General features: G+C 35.6%; 1 protein-coding gene across 13 annotated transcripts in view; it reads left to right on the top strand.

The window, feature by feature from the left end:
* FRYL (FRY like transcription coactivator) overlaps nucleotides 1-20663 on the top strand; it is a 134842-nt gene that overhangs the window by 61852 nt on the left and 52327 nt on the right. For 8 of the 13 annotated variants that reach the window (XM_057431092.1, XM_057431095.1, XM_057431085.1 and 5 more), the window contains exons 12-27: nucleotides 2714-2758; nucleotides 5918-6021; nucleotides 6654-6762; nucleotides 7732-7818; nucleotides 8469-8640; nucleotides 9397-9529; nucleotides 9763-9870; nucleotides 11159-11396; nucleotides 11962-12147; nucleotides 12241-12327; nucleotides 13221-13489; nucleotides 13910-14105; nucleotides 15113-15237; nucleotides 18025-18082; nucleotides 19683-19774; nucleotides 20216-20388. In XM_057431092.1, the coding sequence (XP_057287075.1) occupies nucleotides 2714-2758; nucleotides 5918-6021; nucleotides 6654-6762; nucleotides 7732-7818; nucleotides 8469-8640; nucleotides 9397-9529; nucleotides 9763-9870; nucleotides 11159-11396; nucleotides 11962-12147; nucleotides 12241-12327; nucleotides 13221-13489; nucleotides 13910-14105; nucleotides 15113-15237; nucleotides 18025-18082; nucleotides 19683-19774; nucleotides 20216-20388 (2182 nt within the window). The remainder of the gene's footprint in view (nucleotides 1-2713; nucleotides 2759-5917; nucleotides 6022-6653; nucleotides 6763-7731; nucleotides 7819-8468; nucleotides 8641-9396; nucleotides 9530-9762; nucleotides 9871-11158; nucleotides 11397-11961; nucleotides 12148-12240; nucleotides 12328-13220; nucleotides 13490-13909; nucleotides 14106-15112; nucleotides 15238-18024; nucleotides 18083-19682; nucleotides 19775-20215; nucleotides 20389-20663) is intronic. The other 5 variants (XM_057431096.1, XM_057431091.1, XM_057431090.1 and 2 more) reach the window with 2 other exon arrangements.

Below are 20663 nucleotides of genomic sequence, written 5' to 3'. Positions count from 1 at the left end.
GTGTGTTCTCAGCATCCTCGTGCCGATTAAACAGTATTTAAAACGGCACTGTGAAATACTTTTCTAAAAAAAAAATTAAGTTAAATGTGTTTTCTCCATTATTATAAAGCTTAGTAGTGAGTCTTTGTGATGTTATTTAATGTTGGAAATAGATGTGGCCCCTTGGGGTGTGTCAGTTTTATTAAGTAAAATCTGCAGAAGTATCTGCTAATAAACACTATTTATGCCAGAGAAGGTACAAACTGCAATTCTTCATGTGCCAGTTATATCTGAGAAAATACGTGGCTTGTCTACTCCTGTATAGTAAATGCAAAATTTCTCTCTCTTGTTCACTTATTGAAGGATTTGAAAGTGAATTGGGAGTTCAGAAAAGAGATTATACCTACAGCCTGTGATACATATTTTCCAAATAAAAATTAAAGTGTCCCTTTAACTTGTGGCTTCAGTTGATAGCATTGTAAACATGAGTTGGTTGATAAAGAGATCAAGATATTTGGAAATTAGGAATCGGCTTTAATGACTTTCTTGCAGCATTAACTGTTGTACGTGTTCTTTCCTTAATTTTGATTAACACAATTCATGATTTGCCTAATATGTTGGTTTTGATAATCTCACTAAGTTCTTTGATCCACTTGACAGTATTCATTCTGGTTAGGTATGAGTAACAATTCCGAAGCTTATTAGTAAAATACATAAACCAGCATGAAGTCAAAAGGAAACAGGTTTAGCTGCTTGGATTGGGTCATTTTGTTTTCATGACATCTTTCACACTTTTCTGTTGCTTGTTGGGTTTTTGTATATTTTTCATCTAACATTGCAGTTCTTTTGCAATATTTGCCTTGATTTATGTTTTGTTGTTTATTTTGCTTATGGAGGCTGCTTTTTGCATTTGTTCTTAAATCTTTAAAAAAACCTCTTCCAGGCTAGGAGTTGTGTTTTTCTGGCATAATGTCCATTGCTGATAATGGATATATTAAAACTATAAATGCCATTGAGTTTAACTGGTAGTTGCTGAGCATGCATTTTATATTTTACTTAGTTTTGTTAACCACTAACAGCTTAACAATTTACTGTAAGGCTCTATTCAGCAGAAATTCTACATATGAATTTCTGCAATTCAGATTTTGCAGTGTTTTGGTGCTGTGTCATTGAGTTATTTAGGATATTTTATGGCTCACCAGATACTACTGGTTCTATTGGTACTATTTGGGTGTTTGTTCAGAAACTTTGTTGAGTTTAATCTTGAGAAATACACACCCCACTGTCCTCATCTGTCTTATGAATTAATGTGTTCCTTTGTTTCTGAAGCTAATTAAATGCATGCAGTCTGTAATAAGTAATCTCATTAATTTATAAATCTGAATTTCACGGCAGTTTAGTCTCTTAGATTTCCTCTTCCCTGTTTTATTTCTTGATTGTCCTAATGACTAAATTTATTTTGGAGTTACCTAAATATGTAAAATGCAGTAGGATTCCAAATCTATTGTCTGTAGTGTCTTTTTTTCATTTATAAGTAGTTTTAAGAGTTATTGGAGATACTTAAGAGTACTGAAAAGGTTCATCCACCCCTACTGTGTAAGTTAAAATTAACTAATTAACAAAAGGAATATGACAACACTTAGACTCTGTTGCAGGGATATTCTATGAAGGGTACAGGCCTGTTAGCAAGTCCCCAAGAGGTAATGTGGGGCATGAATTCATGGTGCTCAGTTCATTCCCTGATGATTGCCCAGTGCAAATTCTTACCTAATAATGAACACCATGTGATCACACTTTGGTGACAGGAATAAGCAATTTCCCATTTGCCATGGTGTGAAAGCTCACATCTTTGTAGTTGCTCCATAGTAACTGGTGCAAAGTATATTCATAACCTGCCTTACACTGCATTAGTACGGTGCTATATTATACTTCATAATACACCTGAGGGTGCTTTGAATCCTAATCCAGTACTGGCAATATTTATTGCCCTTATAAACACTTTGTACTGGCTTTTGGTGCATGCTACCTTTAGTTATCCTCAAAGGAATCTTATTCTGTGGGGAAAACGTCCTGGCCTTGTTGAAAAGAGGAAACGTAGGGGTCTGGGCCGATGCAAAAAGCAGATAAGTGAATTGTAAGAGTCAGTTTAGACCTAGAGCGTATCAGGGTGTCTCTTGGTAGATGTATGGCTGGTCTTGTCCTACAAAGCAGTTGGGATGCTGTTTCGGCATTGAACCCAGCAGTGCATTTCTTTACACACTGTAGTGTAGGCGAAATTTTGTATTTATGCAGCAGACAATAACACTGGGTCAGTATTGTGAAACACTTTGCTTGCTTTTTGGACTAGTATTTAGATAGACTAATTAAGCAGGTTTTTCAGAAAAGCTGATAGATTCTTGGATGAAGCTGAGTTGTGGTATCCTTACCACGTCTTCTGGGGAGAGGAAGGAACATTTAACAAAACTGCTGAAGTGGGAGAGAAAGGTGTCAGTAATTTTGCTCCACTGTTGGGTGGAATAGTTTTTTGTTCGCAGTTTAACCTTAGTGGCTGTTACCACAAAACCTTGGAGGCTGGTGGAACATTTTCTGCCGCTACAGCAAACCCCATATTTCTACTGAATAGAGTCCTTACTAGACAGCTATCTGTTGGTTTTGTGCTTTTTTTCATCTAACATGCATGTGCCTTCCATTCTCATGTTTGTTATGTTTTGCTGTCTCACATTGCTTTATTTAGATGCCATCTAACAACAGTATCAGAAAACAAATAGAAACACTGCAGGTGAGTTAATGCATTATTGTAACTCAGTGAAATGATACTTTGTCTCATGTAAATACTTTGTTTTGGTTTGGGTTTTTTTTAAGTTAATTGTTGTATTTTGTGCTTTCCTTTCTCTGTAAAATCACTGTTGGTACTGTTAATAAGCAACAGGTCTAAGAATAGCTGATGTTTCAGAGATCTTTTCTTCTTGCCAGGGATTAAAGGAGAAAGATCAGAAAATTATCTAATGTCAATTTTCTAAATTGGGGTGAAAATGTGGCTTTGTGAGATTGAGTATCAGTATCACAGCTGGTTTCCCTAAACAGCAGTGCATGTTTCTGCTGGAAATACACTGCCTATTCAGATGTATGGTTTTTCCTGGTAATTTATTTCAAAAAGTGTCTTGCATGCAAGCAAAGTTGAAAACATTTTCACAATTAAAAACTCTGAAACTGATTTACTCTCGACAACTTGTACTGCACTAACTTGAAAGACTTTTACACTGTTGGTTTTGCAGGTTTTAAAAAGTAGAAATTGTTTTAGTTCAGAACAGAAGAAAAGTTTAACATCAGTATTAAAAAGTACTTTCTTCAGTAAGTGACTACATTTGACTAACATGGAAAAAATGCTATTTTGTTTCTTGGACTTGTTGAGATATGTTTCATTGACATCTTAATCTGTCATGTAAGACCACAGTAGATTTGCTCTTGATTTTTTGGCTTTGTAAGAGGGATATGGTTCATCACAGCTTATTCCATAGTCTGCTGATATAATTTATAATAAAAGTTTTAGGATTTTAGACAAAACTATGTTTGGAAAAAAACCCAGATAGAGTGCTTTAAAATATGACAGGCATCAGCTAAAAAGGCTGAAATTCAGATAGATAGTGAATTATATAGCCATATATATTGTATTCTAGTTGCAGTAATATCAAAGGGAAAAGGAAATACTGACACATTAACACCAAGTATACAAACAGTATGCCATATATTAGACCAAAAAGCCATTTCCTTCTAGTATATTTGTTTAGTTCCTAAATGTCGGAAGAGGTAATGAAAATTTTCAGTGCTTAAGAAATTAGAAGCGCTTCTGTGTTTATTTTGTAACCTTTTTTTAAAGGCGAATGCCTCCTTATACACCTTGCCTCAACAAAGAAGCAAACTTTGTCATAACTAATCAGAAGTAGCTGTATTGGTGATAAACCTCCTAATGGATGTTGTGAACACATTGTAAAATACCTTCTTCCTATACATTTTATTAGATGATTGAAAACTAATAGTAATTTTTGTTTTTCTTCTGGACTTCTAAATTAATCTCCCATTGGAATACTTGAAGTAAGAAGATTGAAGCATTACTTGGTTCTAGACACTGCATTTCAGATAGACTTTGATAATGTGTGTACTACCAATGAAATCACCAGCTTATTTTAAACATCAGTAACTGTTGGCCTGTAGATTAAATATGATGAATAGTAATACCCTGGGTTTTTTGATGTTTAAGTTGATTAAAATCAAAGCTATCACGTTCTCACCCTCTCATACAATTATGGGTGTTTGCTTCTTCCTCACAGTAGCACTGCTGGTAAATTAACTTGAACAGTGGGGCAGGCAGTTCTCTGTTCTAATACTAACTAAGGACAGGGGTAACTCTTTTACTGGTTTAGATTTTGTCCAGGTCACCATCATCAATTTACCCACTGCCTAGTTGTAGGTGTGCTAAATCAGAGGCAATGGCAGGAACACATAGGTGAGTTTGAAGGGAGGGTAGAACAGCATTATCACTGACACAGACTGGGTTATAAAGTCATATATGTTATTTTTCTGTGAAATACCACTTTTGCCTCTGAAAGGCTTTAGCCTTTCTTAAAGTGAGCTGCTGCCAAAGCAAATAGTCCTGACCCACCCATCTTAAAGCCATCCGAATTACTCTCCTTTGTATAGTCTATTGCAGACACATGGCCATGAAATTATGTGAATCAACTTAATGGTGTGAGTTGAACTTTCTTACTACTAGAATCCATGCAAAGGGAAGGGGGCAGTGAGATTGCAGAGGAGGGAACCAAAGATGAGACCATCTGTTTTCAAACAGTATGGTCTTAGATGCAAAGTTCACACCTTTTGTGAAACTGCACTCCACTTGAAGGACACTTGAGGACAAAGTAGTCTGCTATTCTGACTCATTGGCTTGTGGTAGAGGCCAGAAAATATGAAATTAGTTAGGTTAAAGCCATTATATATATAGGTCTTGAAACAAAGATACTTAACTGGAAATGGGGAAGGTCTGTTTTAGGCTTCTTTGGCGGGGGGGAATGGTGAGATGGGGTGGTGTGTGCTGTGTTTGGTTTGGTTTGGTTTTGTGTTTTTTTTTTTAACCTGACAGAATGCCTAAAAAGATGACCTCTGGGAATCATTTAAGCTCATACTTATGTACCAGTTGTACGTACTTAATGTACGTGTTAGTTACTTGCTGTTTTACACAGTTTAAGAGCTAGGAGGAGCAAAACTAAACTCCTAGTAGCACCTTTAAGACAATTTTTTTTCATACAGTGCATAATTTAAACTGAATTATGCCACAAGAATTTATAGTAATTCAAGAGAAAGCTAGCTTAATTGTTACAATAAAAATCAATTGGAAGTGAGTAAACATTGATACAAAATGAATGGCAAATTGGGTGAAGCCTGGAGGGCACACCCAGAGAAGCATTCTTGTGTGGCCGCCTTCTTTTGCGTTCTTTTCTTCTGCACCTCCTACTGCCTGCTGTCATAAACTGAATGATGGATGTGGACCTTGTGTCTAATTCAAAGGAGCTACTCTGATGTTTTAGACAAACTTAAGTTGTTTTGCTATTAAAAAGGTATTTGTTACAAATGGCTTTCTGTGAAAAGTTCTTGGAATTAGTACACTCTTGGTGTTCTAAAGAGGAATATCTGCTTTTTAGTTACTTCTCTACTCTCAGAGTGAAAGACATGTAAAATGCTCTGGAATTACTAGTTAAATATTCATGTAGTATTGGAAATAGGCAATCCAGCATTGTTTTTTTTTTATGAAAACATATGAAACTTGTAGTCAGTATGAAACATACCAGTTTTCATTGTTATTCTCAAAAGCAAAAGAGTAAAAATTGAATTTCCTGAGCGTCTCACAAGCAACAGTAACTGTATTTTTTCATTTATTTCACAGAATAAAGATCCCAAAATGTCCCGAGTTGCACTGGAATCTTTGTATAGGTTATTGTGGGTTTATGTTATTAGAATAAAATGTGAAAGCAACACTGTAACTCAAAGGTAAGTTCATTATTCAAAGGGTTTTAAAATACTGATCGGTGGTTTGTTTCCCTCCCCATCCCCTAGTGATATCAGAAGAGATATTGAAGCCAGCTAGTGGTCTAGTGGTCTAGTCAGGTAAACAGGGGAGCAAAGTCTTCATCTCAAAAAGAGAAAAACAAAGGAGCTTGATTATTTTGATGAGGAGAAAGAACTGAGTCTCCATTGATCTTTGCAGGGGTAGAAGAGGGCAGAGAGATAAGCAGCAGGACATTTGTTAAAGATAAAAGGCACTAATAGTAGCAGAACAAATAGGGTATGAAGTGGCCATCACTAAGTATGGGCTGGAAATGAAAAGGTTTTCTTTATAAATTGACTTAGTGAGAATTTGGAATAGTCATTCAGATTTTTCCCCTCCCCCTGACTATTATTAACTAGTTTAAAGCAGGATTTTGGTCACTTTATGTGAACCCAGGATACTGTTGCCTGTGACAGTAGAGGGCTGTACTTTATAGAGGTGTTCATAGCTGTTACATGCTTTTGTATTATTTAATAATAAGAACCCCCCTCCAGATTTGAACTGTAACATCTCTGCTGTTATTAAAAAGTTATTTTAAAAAGGTTTTTTTCTTTTTGCGTCTGAATTCCTGTAGCCGTCTCATGAGCATTGTATCAGCACTTTTCCCAAAAGGGTCACGTAGTGTGGTCCCACGAGACACACCTCTGAATATATTTGTGAAGATTATTCAGTTCATTGCTCAGGTAAGACTATGTCAAGGTAGAGGTATAAGACTAGGATGAATATTGTTTGAAGAAATGTAAATTTAAGGTTAGTTTTTAAACATTTGCACTGAATTAATGGTCTTCTGTCTTGCGTAGGATTTCTGCAAATACACATAACAAACAAAATTACTTGTTCTGTTTCTACCTGTGGCAAAATTATTTTACTTACACTTCAATAATGGTTGTGTATGAAAATCATGATGATTAATATTTACATTTGTATTGCACTGTTGTGTGGGCGTGTGTATATAAATCAATATAATTAGTATATTCTATAATAATATTTTTATAAGGGACAAAGCATTTGAGTAGCAATATCCACTTCTATGTGGCCTGGAGACTACCTTCTGTAGGCAGAAAAAATATGCAATGCATGCAGTACTTTGTAGTTAGTGTTGCATTACAATTTATATTATTTTTGAAGCTTCAATTGTCCTAATATCAAAATGCAGGATATGATCTCACAAGGCAAACTCTAATTCATCTATAACCTTATAGATTAGAGCATGTTTTCCTGTCTTAAAGATAGCTTGTCTGTGCTTCAGCTTCCAAAACGTTTCCCTTCTGATCGGACAGAGTTGAAGCAGGACTTGTTGCACTGTTCATATTGGTTTCTTAGGGCTCCTCTTTCTGTCGCTAATTTTTACTTACTAAAACAGTTCCGCTCATTTGTAGAAATGTGTTTGAGCTGAACAGAATTGTCTAGGGTATTTTTTTTCAGAGAAATGGTTGAACCATATCACGGCATGAGCTATGTTGAATTGTTCTAGATTTCAGAAAACCAACATGAAGTCATAAGAATAAATAGGAAATAAGGAATATTTTTAAACATTTTTATTTTTTAAACTTCTAAGAGTTGATACCCAGCACCTCTACAAAGCCAAGAAATTAAACTATGCATATTAACAGAAAAGAGATGATCATATCAATCCATTTTTCCCTTTATAGGAACGTTTGGATTTTGCAATGAAAGAAATAATATTTGATCTTCTCAGTGTTGGAAAATCTCCTAAAACCTTCACTATTAATCCAGAGGTAAAAAAAGCTCCATTACTTGCATACAGCAACAGCAGGACATTGGGGTACTTTCGGGGGAAAGTGGTTAACTACTTTTGAGCCAGGATGAAAGCAGATTGATGGGTATCTGAAAGGGTGTTCTACTAAAACTAAAGAAGTAATTGTAGTCATGCTCACTTGCTGTTTCGTTTCCAGTGTTTTAAGCTAGCAGCAGTGCTACTGAGTTCAGACTCATTTCAACAATAGTTTCAGAAAGTATGTACAAATTTTCGTTACAGTATAACTGTAAAGCGTTTTTTCAGGGAAGTCATACCTAGCTCCTACGGTTCAAGACCCATTCTAACAGATGAGACCTTTAAGCAATGTCTGTCTTTATATCAAGTCATTTAGTGCTTTGCACTTCAAGAATTTCAGTATATTAGCCTGTGCCAAGTCAGTTAAGTAGAATCAGAGTTGTGGGAAGGCACTCAAGGCTTAAACTTTATTCTTATTATTTCATTACTCTAACATGTAGCATTTTAATTAATGCCTTTTGTACTGGAACCATACTTCTCTGTTTTTAAAAGAGAGGAAAAATGCAATTTGTGTTTTGCCTTGTCTGTGTTACTTTAATGTTATAATTTCTTCTGTTTCGTCTTCCCTTTTTCTTCCCTTTTTTGCTATTGAAGAGGATGAATATTGGCCTCAGAGTCTTCCTTGTCATAGCAGACAGCTTGCAGCAGAAAGATGGTGAACCGCCAATGCCAACAACAGGAGTTGTTCTTCCCTCAGGAAATACTCTGCGTGTGAAGAAAATTTTTCTTAATAAAACACTGACAGATGAGGAAGCAAAAGTTATAGGTATGTTGTATTCTTCTGTAAGTTCTCATTCCAGTATGTGTGTATGTGTTTTCAATTATTCTCAACCAATACATTTGTGTAACTTTATTTCTGTATTTATTTTAGTTGTTAGAATCCAGTGATAGTCCATTGTAACAGACCTGTGTTGATTCTTTAGAGAGGGCTGCTAGTCAGTGTTGACCTTTTGGTGTCCAAGACAAAATCCGTGGCTTTTTTTAAAGTGTTTTGCACTGCCAGATTAGCACAAAGAAGCCAGAGTGCAGTTAGTGTGGTAAATAGCATGGCTGTATTTGTTGCCTTGATGTCACTCTAGAACATCCAGTATGTCCCACAGCTGAAGTAAAGTAAGACAGTTTTGATACCTACATTCTATTGATCTTCAGCGAATGAGGTAGTTGTCTTTCAAGGACTGTTTCAATATGTAGATTTTTAAATTAGAATTAAATTGCTTGGAATTGAGAAAATGGAAAAGCAACTAACAATTGCTTCTTTGTTAATGTTCTGAAACTTCTAGTTTCATACAATACCTGCTACTAAGTAACATGCATTTCTTTTGGCACTTGAAATGTGTGTTTTGTGACATGTTTTGTGCAAGAAAAAGGTGTTCTAAGCTGCACTTAAAGTGTGTGTTTCGTGTCATGTTTTGTGCAAGAAAAGGGTTTTCTAAACCAAATAAGTGGCAAATATTTTAATTAAAAATATGAAAATTAAATGAAAACATATGAAATTGGTGATCAGTTCTTTTTGGCTTTTCAGGAATGTCCATATACTACCCTCAAGTCAGAAAAGCACTAGACAGCATTCTTAGGCATTTGGACAAAGAAGTTGGAAGGCCCATGTGCATGACTAGTGTGCAGATGTCCAATAAAGAACCTGAAGACATGATTACGTATGTACTGAATTACAGTGTTTTCATTGTCACAGTTAAGTTATGCTGGTTTTGTGCTGTAATGTTGCAATGCCATCACTAATGCATTACAATTGTTGGCTTTCTACTTGACTAGTAAATGAATGTTAATTTCATTAATTAGTGATAAAAATTTTTGCTAGCTCCTTAGTTTTGACATGAAATTGAAAATGTTTGCGGTGTACTGATGTAGAACTCCCTTGTTGTTTTTATAGGGGTGAGAGAAAACCTAAGATAGATTTATTCAGAACTTGCATTGCTGCTATCCCAAGATTGATTCCAGATGGCATGAGCAGGACTGACCTCATTGAATTGCTTGCAAGGTAAGAGAAATAAAATTCTGCTCTTAGTGGGTGTTCCTTTTTAAATGCCATGTGTATAAGAGTTTGTTAGGTAGTGTGAGTCCAGTATGCGGAATCCGTTCTTATTTCTGCCTAGCTTCATCAATTGGTTAAGTGTTACTGACCAGAGTAGTAGGAGGTAAATTTATCCTGAAGATCTTGTACTTTTTAGAGATAATTTTTTGAAAAGTAGGAGTTTATTTCTGTTGGTTTTTTGCACTTGCCTTACCTTTTGTTACTACAGTCATACTTTTTTCCCTTTTTCTTTCAATTGCTAGTACTGTAAACTATCATAAAGATATTCTTGTTTGACATTACCAAAATGTAAGGCAGGGCACTAGGAGGAAACATTTTTTCTTGCTTTCTACTAATCCTGCTTCCTTTTTCCATTTTTTTTTTTTTTTTTAATCCAACATTACCCATATTCTTCCATCTCTTATCTCAGTTTAAACTGAATGTGCCTTATCAGTCCTGATAAGTAGTTGAGACACCTTGGCAGCCAGGTGTTTCGGGGGTGAGTAAATTTGCATTCAGTGAGAATATGTAGTGGTGGGACATGCAGACAGTCTTTCTGTATTACTAGAGTGATAAACCTTCCTCTATAAAACTTTATTTATTTAGTACAGAAACAGTCTTGGTGACGAAATACAGGATAGCTTTTAGATTTGAAATTATAAAGTCATTGCCATATAATGTATTAAGTTACATCTATTAGAAAGTTAATAATAATTTGAGAGAATAAGATTTTTCTAAAGCTTTTTCTTCATCATCAAAAATCACATAAAAGGCGTAAAGTACTAATACAGTACTGAATGTTTCATCTACCATAGTGGGTTGAGACATATTTTTAAGTATATATGTAAAGGTTTTTTAAGCAAGTTTCTTCTCATATCCAAAGTAAAGCTGCTTTATCTTAAACGTTAATCTGTTCTTTTCAATTATAATTTGACAAAAATAGCCTGTACGTCGCAGCGTGCATGAATACTGAGCTCTGAGGTGGTTGCTCAGCTTCATGCAATGATGTGCTTATGTGAAAGACTTGACCAAATCTCTTAAATTATTCTTTTATATTAAGCTTTATGAAGTCTTGCATTATTAGTATCACCTTCTGTTAGTAGCTAGTTTCAGATGTATTCGGTGCAGAAAATGAATCTGTGTGGAAGTATTCTACATTGTACAGTAAAGACGGAAGAGTTAACACTTTCATTTATAAAGGCTGGTTAAGAGTATGCCAATCGAGGGTGATGATACTGGTATTTTTTCTAAACAGGCTGACAATTCATATGGATGAAGAACTTCGTGCCTTGGCTTTCAATACTCTCCAAGCATTAATGCTTGATTTTCCAGATTGGCGGGAAGATGTTCTTTCAGGATTTGTATATTTTATTGTGCGTGAAGTGACTGACATCCACCCAACGCTTCTTGACAATGCAGTAAAAATGTTAGTGCAGCTCATAAATCAGTGGAAACAAGCAGCCCAAATGCACAATAAAACCCAAGATTCTCAGGTATTTCTAAATAAGGTCGTTTGATGTTAAAATGTGGGTTGAATCTACATACAATTTTATTACTAGTCTTTATTGGTTTTATTAAGTAATAAAAATTACAGTGCTTGAAATTTTGTAAATGTATTTTAAATTAGCATTTTTGAAAAAAAAAATTAAGTATTATCTAAATACTAATTCGTGTCCACATTTTTGCTTACATCAGAACTCATAATGTGTAATTGGAAGTAGTTAATAAAGCTAGAAAAAAGTATGATTTTGTACTAGCAAATAGAAAGGGTTCAGGTAATTTAACTTTATACAGTCCTATTTGTAAGAGTATTATTTACTTGTTTTTTATTTTGCCCTCGCTGTGTCATTCTCATGAGAAAGTGAACTAAGACATACATTCTTGTGGTATTTTTTTGGACTGAATTCAAAGAGATACTTAAAAAACAAAGTAGCTTATATTATGCCAAACAAGGTCTAAATACCTTTTGATGAATTCTGCCATCTCCAGTAATAGCGTGATAGCGTGATTGTATTTACTTTTTTCTTCATTTGTTTAACTTCGGTATCTTTTTCTTAGCGTGGTGTATCCAATGGGGCTGCCCATACCCTTCCTCTGGAGAGGACCCTTTATTCCAGTGTATTCCACGTGGTGGAAGGGTTTGCTTTGGTCATCCTTTGCAGCACAAGGCCTGCCACCAGGAGATTGGCTGTCAGTGTTCTCAGAGAAATAAGGGCCTTGTTCACAGTTTTAGAGGTTTCTAAGGTAAGAACTGATGATTGATTTTTGTGACTGCTTAAGGAAACTGCTTTTATCTTGACTTTGAGCTTTTTGTGCTTTACATATTTTCTTTTGTAGACTGATGATGAGTTGGCTATAGATGTAATGGACAGACTGAGTGCTACTATCCTGGAGAGTTTCATACATCTCACTGGGGCTGACCAGGTAGGAGAGGTTTGATGTAAAGTTAGTTGTAAGATGAGGTAAGTCTGCAAAGAAAAATTGTATTTATTTTAAATGGCAGCATCACTATGTTCACGCTAACTTCATTGGCAATTTATCGCCCTAAAAAAACACATAAACAAACCAACCCAACCAAAGGGAAAAGCAAGCAAACAAACAAACCAAACAAAATGAAAAACTCCACACAAACAATGGAACAAAGAAACACAAAAAAAACTTAAGGAATGTTGTGAGGCTGACCCCACCATTATATGCTTTCTGATCAATAGTGTCGTTATGACCACCATATACACACAGACAGCTATATCCCTAACTGTTTTTTCTCATCTTGCTCGTAGATTATAGGTTCTTTAAAGGAAAGACTACTGCCTTTTTTAGATTCTTTAAAGGAAAGACTACTGCCTTTTTCTGCAGCAATACAGTGTCTTAATAGGAAATGTGTCTTTTATCTGTGATGAAAGCTGTAACTTTCAATGAGTAACAACTGAATTTCATTTTTATATATTTATTACTAACTCTTAAGTATCGAGGTAAAGCTCTTTTAGGTTTAGGAAACAAAGTGGAGGTCAGTAGTAAAGCTTTTAGAGTCCAGAATTTTCTGGAAGAGAATTAAGTCATCAGGAGTGAAAGGGCCTCTTTTTTTGAATTTACTATTTCCTAATATCCAGTTCCTTCCCAAACACCATGTTTTTTTGTGGACACCATGTCCACATTAGGAGCTTAATAAAACCCCAACACATAAATTAAGTAATGGGTTTCATTTATTCCAAATGTGATTTTGACGCTGATACTTTATTAGTTATTTAACAATGAAAACATACTTAATGTACATAGATACTAATATATTGCTATGTTATCTTTTTTTATGCACACAGACAACTTTACTGTACTGTCCCAGTTCAATAGATTTACAAACTCTGGCTGACTGGAATTCCTCCCCCATCAGCCACCAGTTTGATGTAATCAGTCCATCACATATATGGATATTTGCACATGTGACTCAAGGCCAAGATCCATGGATTATAAGCCTCTCAAGTTTTATGAAACAGGAAAATCTTCCAAAACACTGCCCAACAGCCGTAAGCTATGCTTGGACGTTTGCGTATACCAGACTCCAACTTCTGTCTCCACAAGTGGATATAAAGTAAGTTAATTTCTAAAGTAAATGCAATATATTTTATTGAATATTCTTTCAAGATTTATCACTATTGTAATGTCATTATGTTTCAGTGAGGTGATGTATGGACTGCTTATATGTTCTGTGAGTTTAACTGAACTTTATATGACAAAAAATTAAAGTAGTTCTATCATGGGAAAGAAAACTTACCTGCTTTAAAGATTAATTAATACCGTATTGTAGTTCAACAGATTTGACTATAAAAGTGTATATTATTGAGGTACGGGTCTATTCTGAACTGTTCAGAGTTTACCATGTCAACAGTTTTGGAAGTAGTGGCATATATATATATATTGAAAAGTAAATTCAGTAGAAAACCAAAGTGAAACTGGTAAGCTTTATTTACTATACTGAGCTTTTTATTTATGGTTGGTTTTTTTTTAATAGCAGCCCTATCAATGCAAAGAAAGTGAATACTACTACAAGCAGTGACTCCTACATTGGGCTCTGGAGAAACTACCTGATTCTTTGCTGCAGTGCAGTGTCATCTTCAAACTCCTCCACCTCCACAGGCTCTGTGAGATGTTCCCCTCCTGAGACGCTGGCGTCTACTCCCGACAGTGGTTATAGCATTGATTCAAGAGTAGGTTCTTCTAATGCTTATCATAAATAAGTCTGCATGTTATTAGGAGTAGAAATACTGAGGATTATAATAGCTATCATGATACTTAGAAACTAATGTAAATTGTCTGCAAGCATGTTTTAGAATACATTTGTCTTTCATTTGTTTAGGGTAGTGTTTTAGTTCACTTCTCTTTATCTGTACTGTAGAGGCTTTTCTGCTTATGTATTTCTAAGGCAAAATCTAGTCATGTAATGAAAATCTTCACCCAGTCTCAAAGTCTTATCTAGTGGTAATGAGGAAATGTTTCATTTACTATTAAGGGCTGGGTTTTTTTTTCTGTCAGTAGACTTCTGCAATTCTGAGCTAATAGCATTTCATTTGAGAAACTGAAATAGCTACCTATTCAGGCATGATGTATATTGTTGTGTTTTTCCAACTACAGACAGTTTTCTGTCTGCCTTGCTTCATATCACATGCAGATTTTTTATTTTTCTATTTTCCCCTCCTTGCTTCTTTGCTTCTTTTTGTTTTTCTCCTTTTTGGCTTCCTGTAGAAGGTACAGTTGGAGATGAAGATAACTCATGAACTATGCGGCAGATTTTTGCAGAAGCAGCCTACTCAACTTGTTTGTTAATGAGATTCTTTCCCTAAATCTGAGGAAGTGTAGCCTGAAATTCAGCTTTGTTCTTTTTCAGAGCCATAGTGGAGTCTAAGGAGTTGGACACCAGAAGTCTGCTCCCCCTCCCTAATGAGGGCAAGATACACTTAACATGCAAAGCATCTGTTTATCCATTCATTGTCAGATGACAATGAAAATTCAATCATACAAGGAACGGAGGAACAGTTCATACTAGTTTACTGTTTCAGAAAGTCTTTCTCCATGTCAAAAATGAAATTATAAAAATGAAATTTTTTAATTCACCGATCAGTGTGAGAAGGCTGTAAATTTACAGCACGTTTTAATGTCACACCACCTGATTGTTTGGTAACTGCTTCATTATGCTTTATTCTGGTTTTCTTCTTAGATCATTGGCATTCCATCCCCTTCCTCCCTGTTTAAGCACATAGTTCCAATGATGCGCTCTGAGAGCATGGAAATTACAGAATCCCTTGTGCTGGGACTTGGCAGGACCAACCCAGGAGCTTTTAGGTAACTGTTGTGTTTCATCTGTTTTTATGCTAATTGATTACAAAGCGGGAGGTCAGAGCTAAGATAAAGAGGTTTGTTTTTTTTTCTTTTAAGAAAAAAAGCTATGAAAAGTGATTACCATTGTCTTTTCTACCATGTAGTGGTGTGATAAAGATTGTTAGAAGTTGAAATAATTTTATGTAGAGTTCATGTCTGCATAAAGAAAAAGAAGGTAGGTGAAATAAAATAAACAGCTGCCTTTCATTGATATTAAAGGCTGGCCTTATATGAAAGAACAGTCTGTATGGACTATTAACATTTGAAATGTTAATTATAATCATGTTGGTAAGAGTTACTGAACCCCCTCTGTATTGGTATTGGCAACAAACATATGGTTTTGAGCTCTTTGTGTATAGGAGTTTCATTGTAACTGTATTCTAAAAATAGATATTTGGGTCAAGCCGAAAAAAAAACAGTTACAACTGTGTTCTGATGAGTGCTGGACCTTCTGAAATCCATGGTGCACCCCTTTCCACGTTTTCTTTCTTTTTTTTTTTTTCCTGCATAAACTTCCTGTAACTTCATAACTCATACACCTTTCTCATGAGTTGTACCAATGAGAAGTCCATGTGGATTAGTTTGAGTGCTGGTAACTACATTCTCCTGTAGCAGAATTAAATCTGTGGCATGTCACTTGTTCTATCAATTTATTTAATTTCATACATCTTGTTCAAGATACTTGGATTCAGCTCATAATCCAAAACTTCTGGTTACTCTACTGTGACAAGTCTTTATATAATTTTTGGGGTCAAAATGGGCTATCTAGCTATCATAGCATTCCTAGCTCAACTGAGATTTACTTTTCTTCAGATCCTAATGTACTGTACTGTCACTGTCCATTACACATCCACTGAGGTGAAAAGACAGCTCTATTCCAGGAAGCCATGAGTTTTAAAATGCATCTCTATGTTGCTTTCCTCAACTGACAACTCTCTAAGGAGGATAGATGAAGAGGGAGAACATCCTAGGGGAAGAAGATTTCCTGGGAAGGCCGGTCCTCAGCATCAGATGTTCTCTGACAGCAGCCAGCCTCTTACAGTGGAGAGTTATGAAGCTGTACCATGCTACAGCAGCCAACTTTGCTTCTGCAGAAGAAACCAGGGATCACTAACATTCTTGGTTTTGAATTGGATGCTTCTTCTCTCCAATCACTTCTTTGCCACATTATGGCAGATGAGGAGCTGAAGATGGATTTGAAACCATAATGCCAAGTCCTCAGTTATAGTATTCTGGTTTAATCTTTTGATAATCTTCTAATAATTTTATAGCACATCTGACTTTACTCTTCTACCAGAAGTAAATAAACTTTGTCCCATGACCCCGAAGATCTACTGAACAGTTTAAATCATAATTGTGCACTACAAGTATAGAAAATGCTTTTCAGAAAGGATTTCACAAGAAATATTTGTTTTCTAAATTAGAAACAATTCATTCAGCAAACAACAACAACAAAATCTTACTCTTATCATTCCTCTGATTTCTTTGTTGTGAATTTTATGTTTTTCCTCTGTCTAGTGTGCATACTCACACCAGATGCTAATTGTATCCCACCCTTTACCATTGCAGCTCTGTGCTGGTTCGTTGGTTTAGTTTTTGTTTATTACGCACTGTTCTTCTCACCCTGTTATTTTTTCCTTGGGAACCTTTTTCTGTGTAGGTGATATGTATATGCAGTTCTCTTAAACTTGCCAGAAAAATCCATTGTTTTCTGTTTCTGATCATTACACTTTCATGAACTTGTGTAGATGTCTCTTGATCTCCATTGGAAGCTAACCCTGTACTATGTTTTAGCACAAAAAAAGCTTCCTCCATATTCTTTGTTTTCTGTGTTTGGAAGGAAGCATAAAACAATCCCTAACCATGCGTAAGTCTCTGGTAATTGAGCAGAGCACAAAAGTTTGTGCAGCTTTCTGGTCACTTGGACCCATTCTCTGAAGGTGAACCTTTGAATGATGTAGCAGAGGAGTCAGCCATTTACCATGAAAACTTGAGCAGTGTATGCTTTTGATATGCCTGAATTACAGTAGCACGGAAGTAGAGAAATGTATCACCTTCCCAATCTAAAGTGGAGGTGGTAGTTACTTTGTTAACAAATATTTAAGTAAAAATAGTGTTTTTTACCTCGGTATTTCATCTGCATAGATTCATACTACTGATCACCTTTCCCTGGCCCCTTTTTGGAGCTGTAAGGCAGTCTTAGTTTGGCAGAGGGGACTGAGTAGTAAGAAAGCCTGTGGAGCTTCAGAACAAATAGGGAATGTAACCACCACATGACAGCATGTTGCTTTTCAGTTTTCATAGAAACTAGTCTGACTTCTGTCAGCATAGCATTATTTGCCTTAAAAAACCCAGTCTTTATCAACAACTAAATGCATCATGACAACTCAGAGCAGTGTATGATAAGCTGCCAACAGTTTTTTTTCCTAAGGGTATATCTGTTTGCACCATAAGGCTTTGTTAAACCCTGCCTATGAAAGTAAATGAAATCATTTGTGATAGAAATATGCTTGGTGAATGCAAATTTAGTGGTAATTAGAGACATCTGTTTAGTCATCTGTCTTTAAATTGGGAAAATATCTTTCTAGGAAATACCTCTTTAAATGCTGATTTATTTCAGAAAGCTACAGGTAAAGAAAGAAAACCTGAGGATATTTCAACTTATATTGTAATACTAGTTGCTGTGAAACATCTTTCAGTTGAGATGTGAATTTAACAGTTGTTTTTATTCTTTTTATTCTTTCAATTCAGGGAATTAATAGAAGAATTACATCCTATAATTAAGGAAGCACTTGAAAGAAGGCCAGAGGTAATTAGATATTTTCCACTATATTCAGTACACAGTTTTAAATATCTTCCCACGAATGGTAGTAATGTTGTATTAATTCCTGCACCTAAAATCTGTCACTATGCCAGATAAAAAGGTGAGCTGTTACTTCTTTAAATGATTGTGAGATGTTTACAGAGCTTTGTGTTTGTTTTGAGCTCTGTATTACTCCTGTATCAGAGGTTTTGTTTAAAAACAAAATAATAAAAATTAGTGTAACCTTTTCTTTTTACCTCAGAGTAGCTTTACACGGTTGTTACTTCATTATATCATTTGTAACATGCCCACAATTAGTAGCAGCTAAGACATGAAATTGAATTCTGTTGTCTGCCAAATTTGGGGTCTTTTTTGTGGTTGTGGGTGGAGAGGGTGTTTGTTTTTTTGGTTTGGTTTGGTTTTGGTCGGTTTTGTTGGACTTCTTTTGTAATGAAAAAGGCTGTAAACTCACTTGATTGCTCTGAGTAAAAATTTTCTGATGGAGGTCATGTTTTACAGCAAGGTTTAGAAGCCTTAGTAGGTACTCATAGAAATAATAATAATCTCCACAAACACAAATTCAGAGGTGATTGCTCTTTATTTTTTGTAGTAACTGTAATATTCTTATTAGTAACAAATTTGGAATTAAATACAGATGATGGGAAGGAACATACTTCTCTTTCAAAATGTTACTGGTCTGTAATGTGTTTTAGCAGTCTTATATGCAAATCATAGAATAGTTTGAGTTGGAAGGGACCTTTAAAGGCTGTATAGGCCAATCCGCCCTGCGGTGGACAGGGACATCTCCAGCTAGATCATGTTTCTCGGAGCTCCAGCCAGTCTGGCCTTGAATGTTCCCACATATGGGGCACCTATCACCTCTTGGGACAAACTGTGCCAGTGTTTCACCACCCTCATTGTAAAAAATTTCATCCTTATATGTAGCCTGAATCTCCCCTCATTTATGTTAAAAACATTATCCCTTGTCCTATTGCAGCGAGCCCTGCTAAAATATTTTTCCCAATCTCTCGTATAAGCCCTGTTTGAGTACTGAAAGACTGGGGAGATAAGGTCTCTCTGGAGCCTTTTCTTCAGGATGAGCAGCCTCAGCTCTCTCGAGCCTGTCTTCATGGGAGATGTGCTTCAGCCTCTGGTAATTTTTTGTGGTCCTCCTTTGGACCTGCTTCAACAAGTCCATGTCGTTCCTCTGCTGAGAGCTCCAGAGCTAGCACATTACTTCAGGTGGGGTCTTACCAGGGTGGTGTGAGGGGAATAATCACCTCTCTCAAAATATGTAGAAAGGTTGGCATTTGTACTTCACAGGTTTACATGTTGCACTTTGCTACAGGAGACTGATAAAAAACTTTATTTTGATATTATGTGTAATAGCAAACCTGTTGTAATTTTGAGTGGCAACTGGGAAAGATTTTGTTCATTGTTCTGTTAAAATTATTAGCAAGTTTGGTAGCTCATCTCAAAAGGTTGGCACCCCTGATAATTAATGCTAGCTGTAGTACAGATACAGTAATGCTTTTATATGCCACTCTGGTTTTACCCTTAGTTTTTCCTCTACTTCATTTAATTTTGTGTTTCCTCTGTTGACTAGAACATGAAACGGCGCAGGCGTCGAGATATTTTACGAGTACAACTAGTACGAATATTTGAACTGTTGGCCGATGCTGGTGTCATTAGTCACAGGTAGGGGCAGCACTCATGAGATGTGTTGTTTATGCTTCTGAATTAAGTCACTAGTATTCTTATGACCCAGTAATACAAACCTGCAAAATTCTTCAGTGGGTTTTAGTATATGGCTAAATAGACATGGTTTTATAAAACTTGGTTTCTGCTGACTTCCTAATCCTTCCCTTTCACCTCATTATTGCCAATACTTGTCCCCAGTATAAGAAATAATTCTGTGGAAAGATGAGTGGCTTGTGATAGTGAGGCTTGATTCTTAGTTTGTGTTCACTAGAGCTTTTTGTATAATCTGAAATAAAGCCTGATTGAAGAAATTACTTTTAATTAAATATTTGCAGCAATGAGATTGTAGGATTTTTTAAAAAGACAAAAAAAGGATTGTTTTCAAAAATGATTATATGTATTTATCATACTGGTTAAGTTCTTTTTTTTCTTTTTAAGTGCAAGTGGTGGCCTTGATAATGAAACACATTCCCTCAACAACACTTTACTTGAGTATGTTGATCTAACACGACAACTCCTAGAAGCAGAAAATGAAAAGGATTCTGATACATTGAAAGATATCCGATGCCATTTTAGTGCCTTAGTGGCAAATATCATTCAAAATGTTCCAGGTATGTAAAAATGTTTTAATAAGTTCTGGTGGCTTGTATTTATTATTTATACTGTATTACCAACCCTCTTCCCCAAAAAAGCCACAACCCTAAGGAAAAATCCACTTTTTTCTGAAGTTCCAGAGTATTAAAAAAAAAAATAAAAAAATTATGCCATCTGTTTTTAATATAACTTTAGCAACATTATTTTTTAAGGGAGTTTTTTGGTACTGTTTGGAACTGTACAAGTGACTTTCTAATTTAGAAAAAGTCTGTGGTTGGCAGTGCACTTGTAT

This window comes from Pezoporus wallicus, unplaced genomic scaffold, assembly GCF_028554395.1.
Source record: "Pezoporus wallicus isolate ANWC-B61680 ecotype Strahan unplaced genomic scaffold, APGP_CSIRO_Pwel_v1 contig_7684, whole genome shotgun sequence".
NCBI classification, from domain to species: domain Eukaryota; kingdom Metazoa; phylum Chordata; class Aves; order Psittaciformes; family Psittacidae; genus Pezoporus; species Pezoporus wallicus.
Note: the sequence above shows the minus strand (reverse complement) of the source record. Positions and strands in the feature narration are given on the sequence as shown.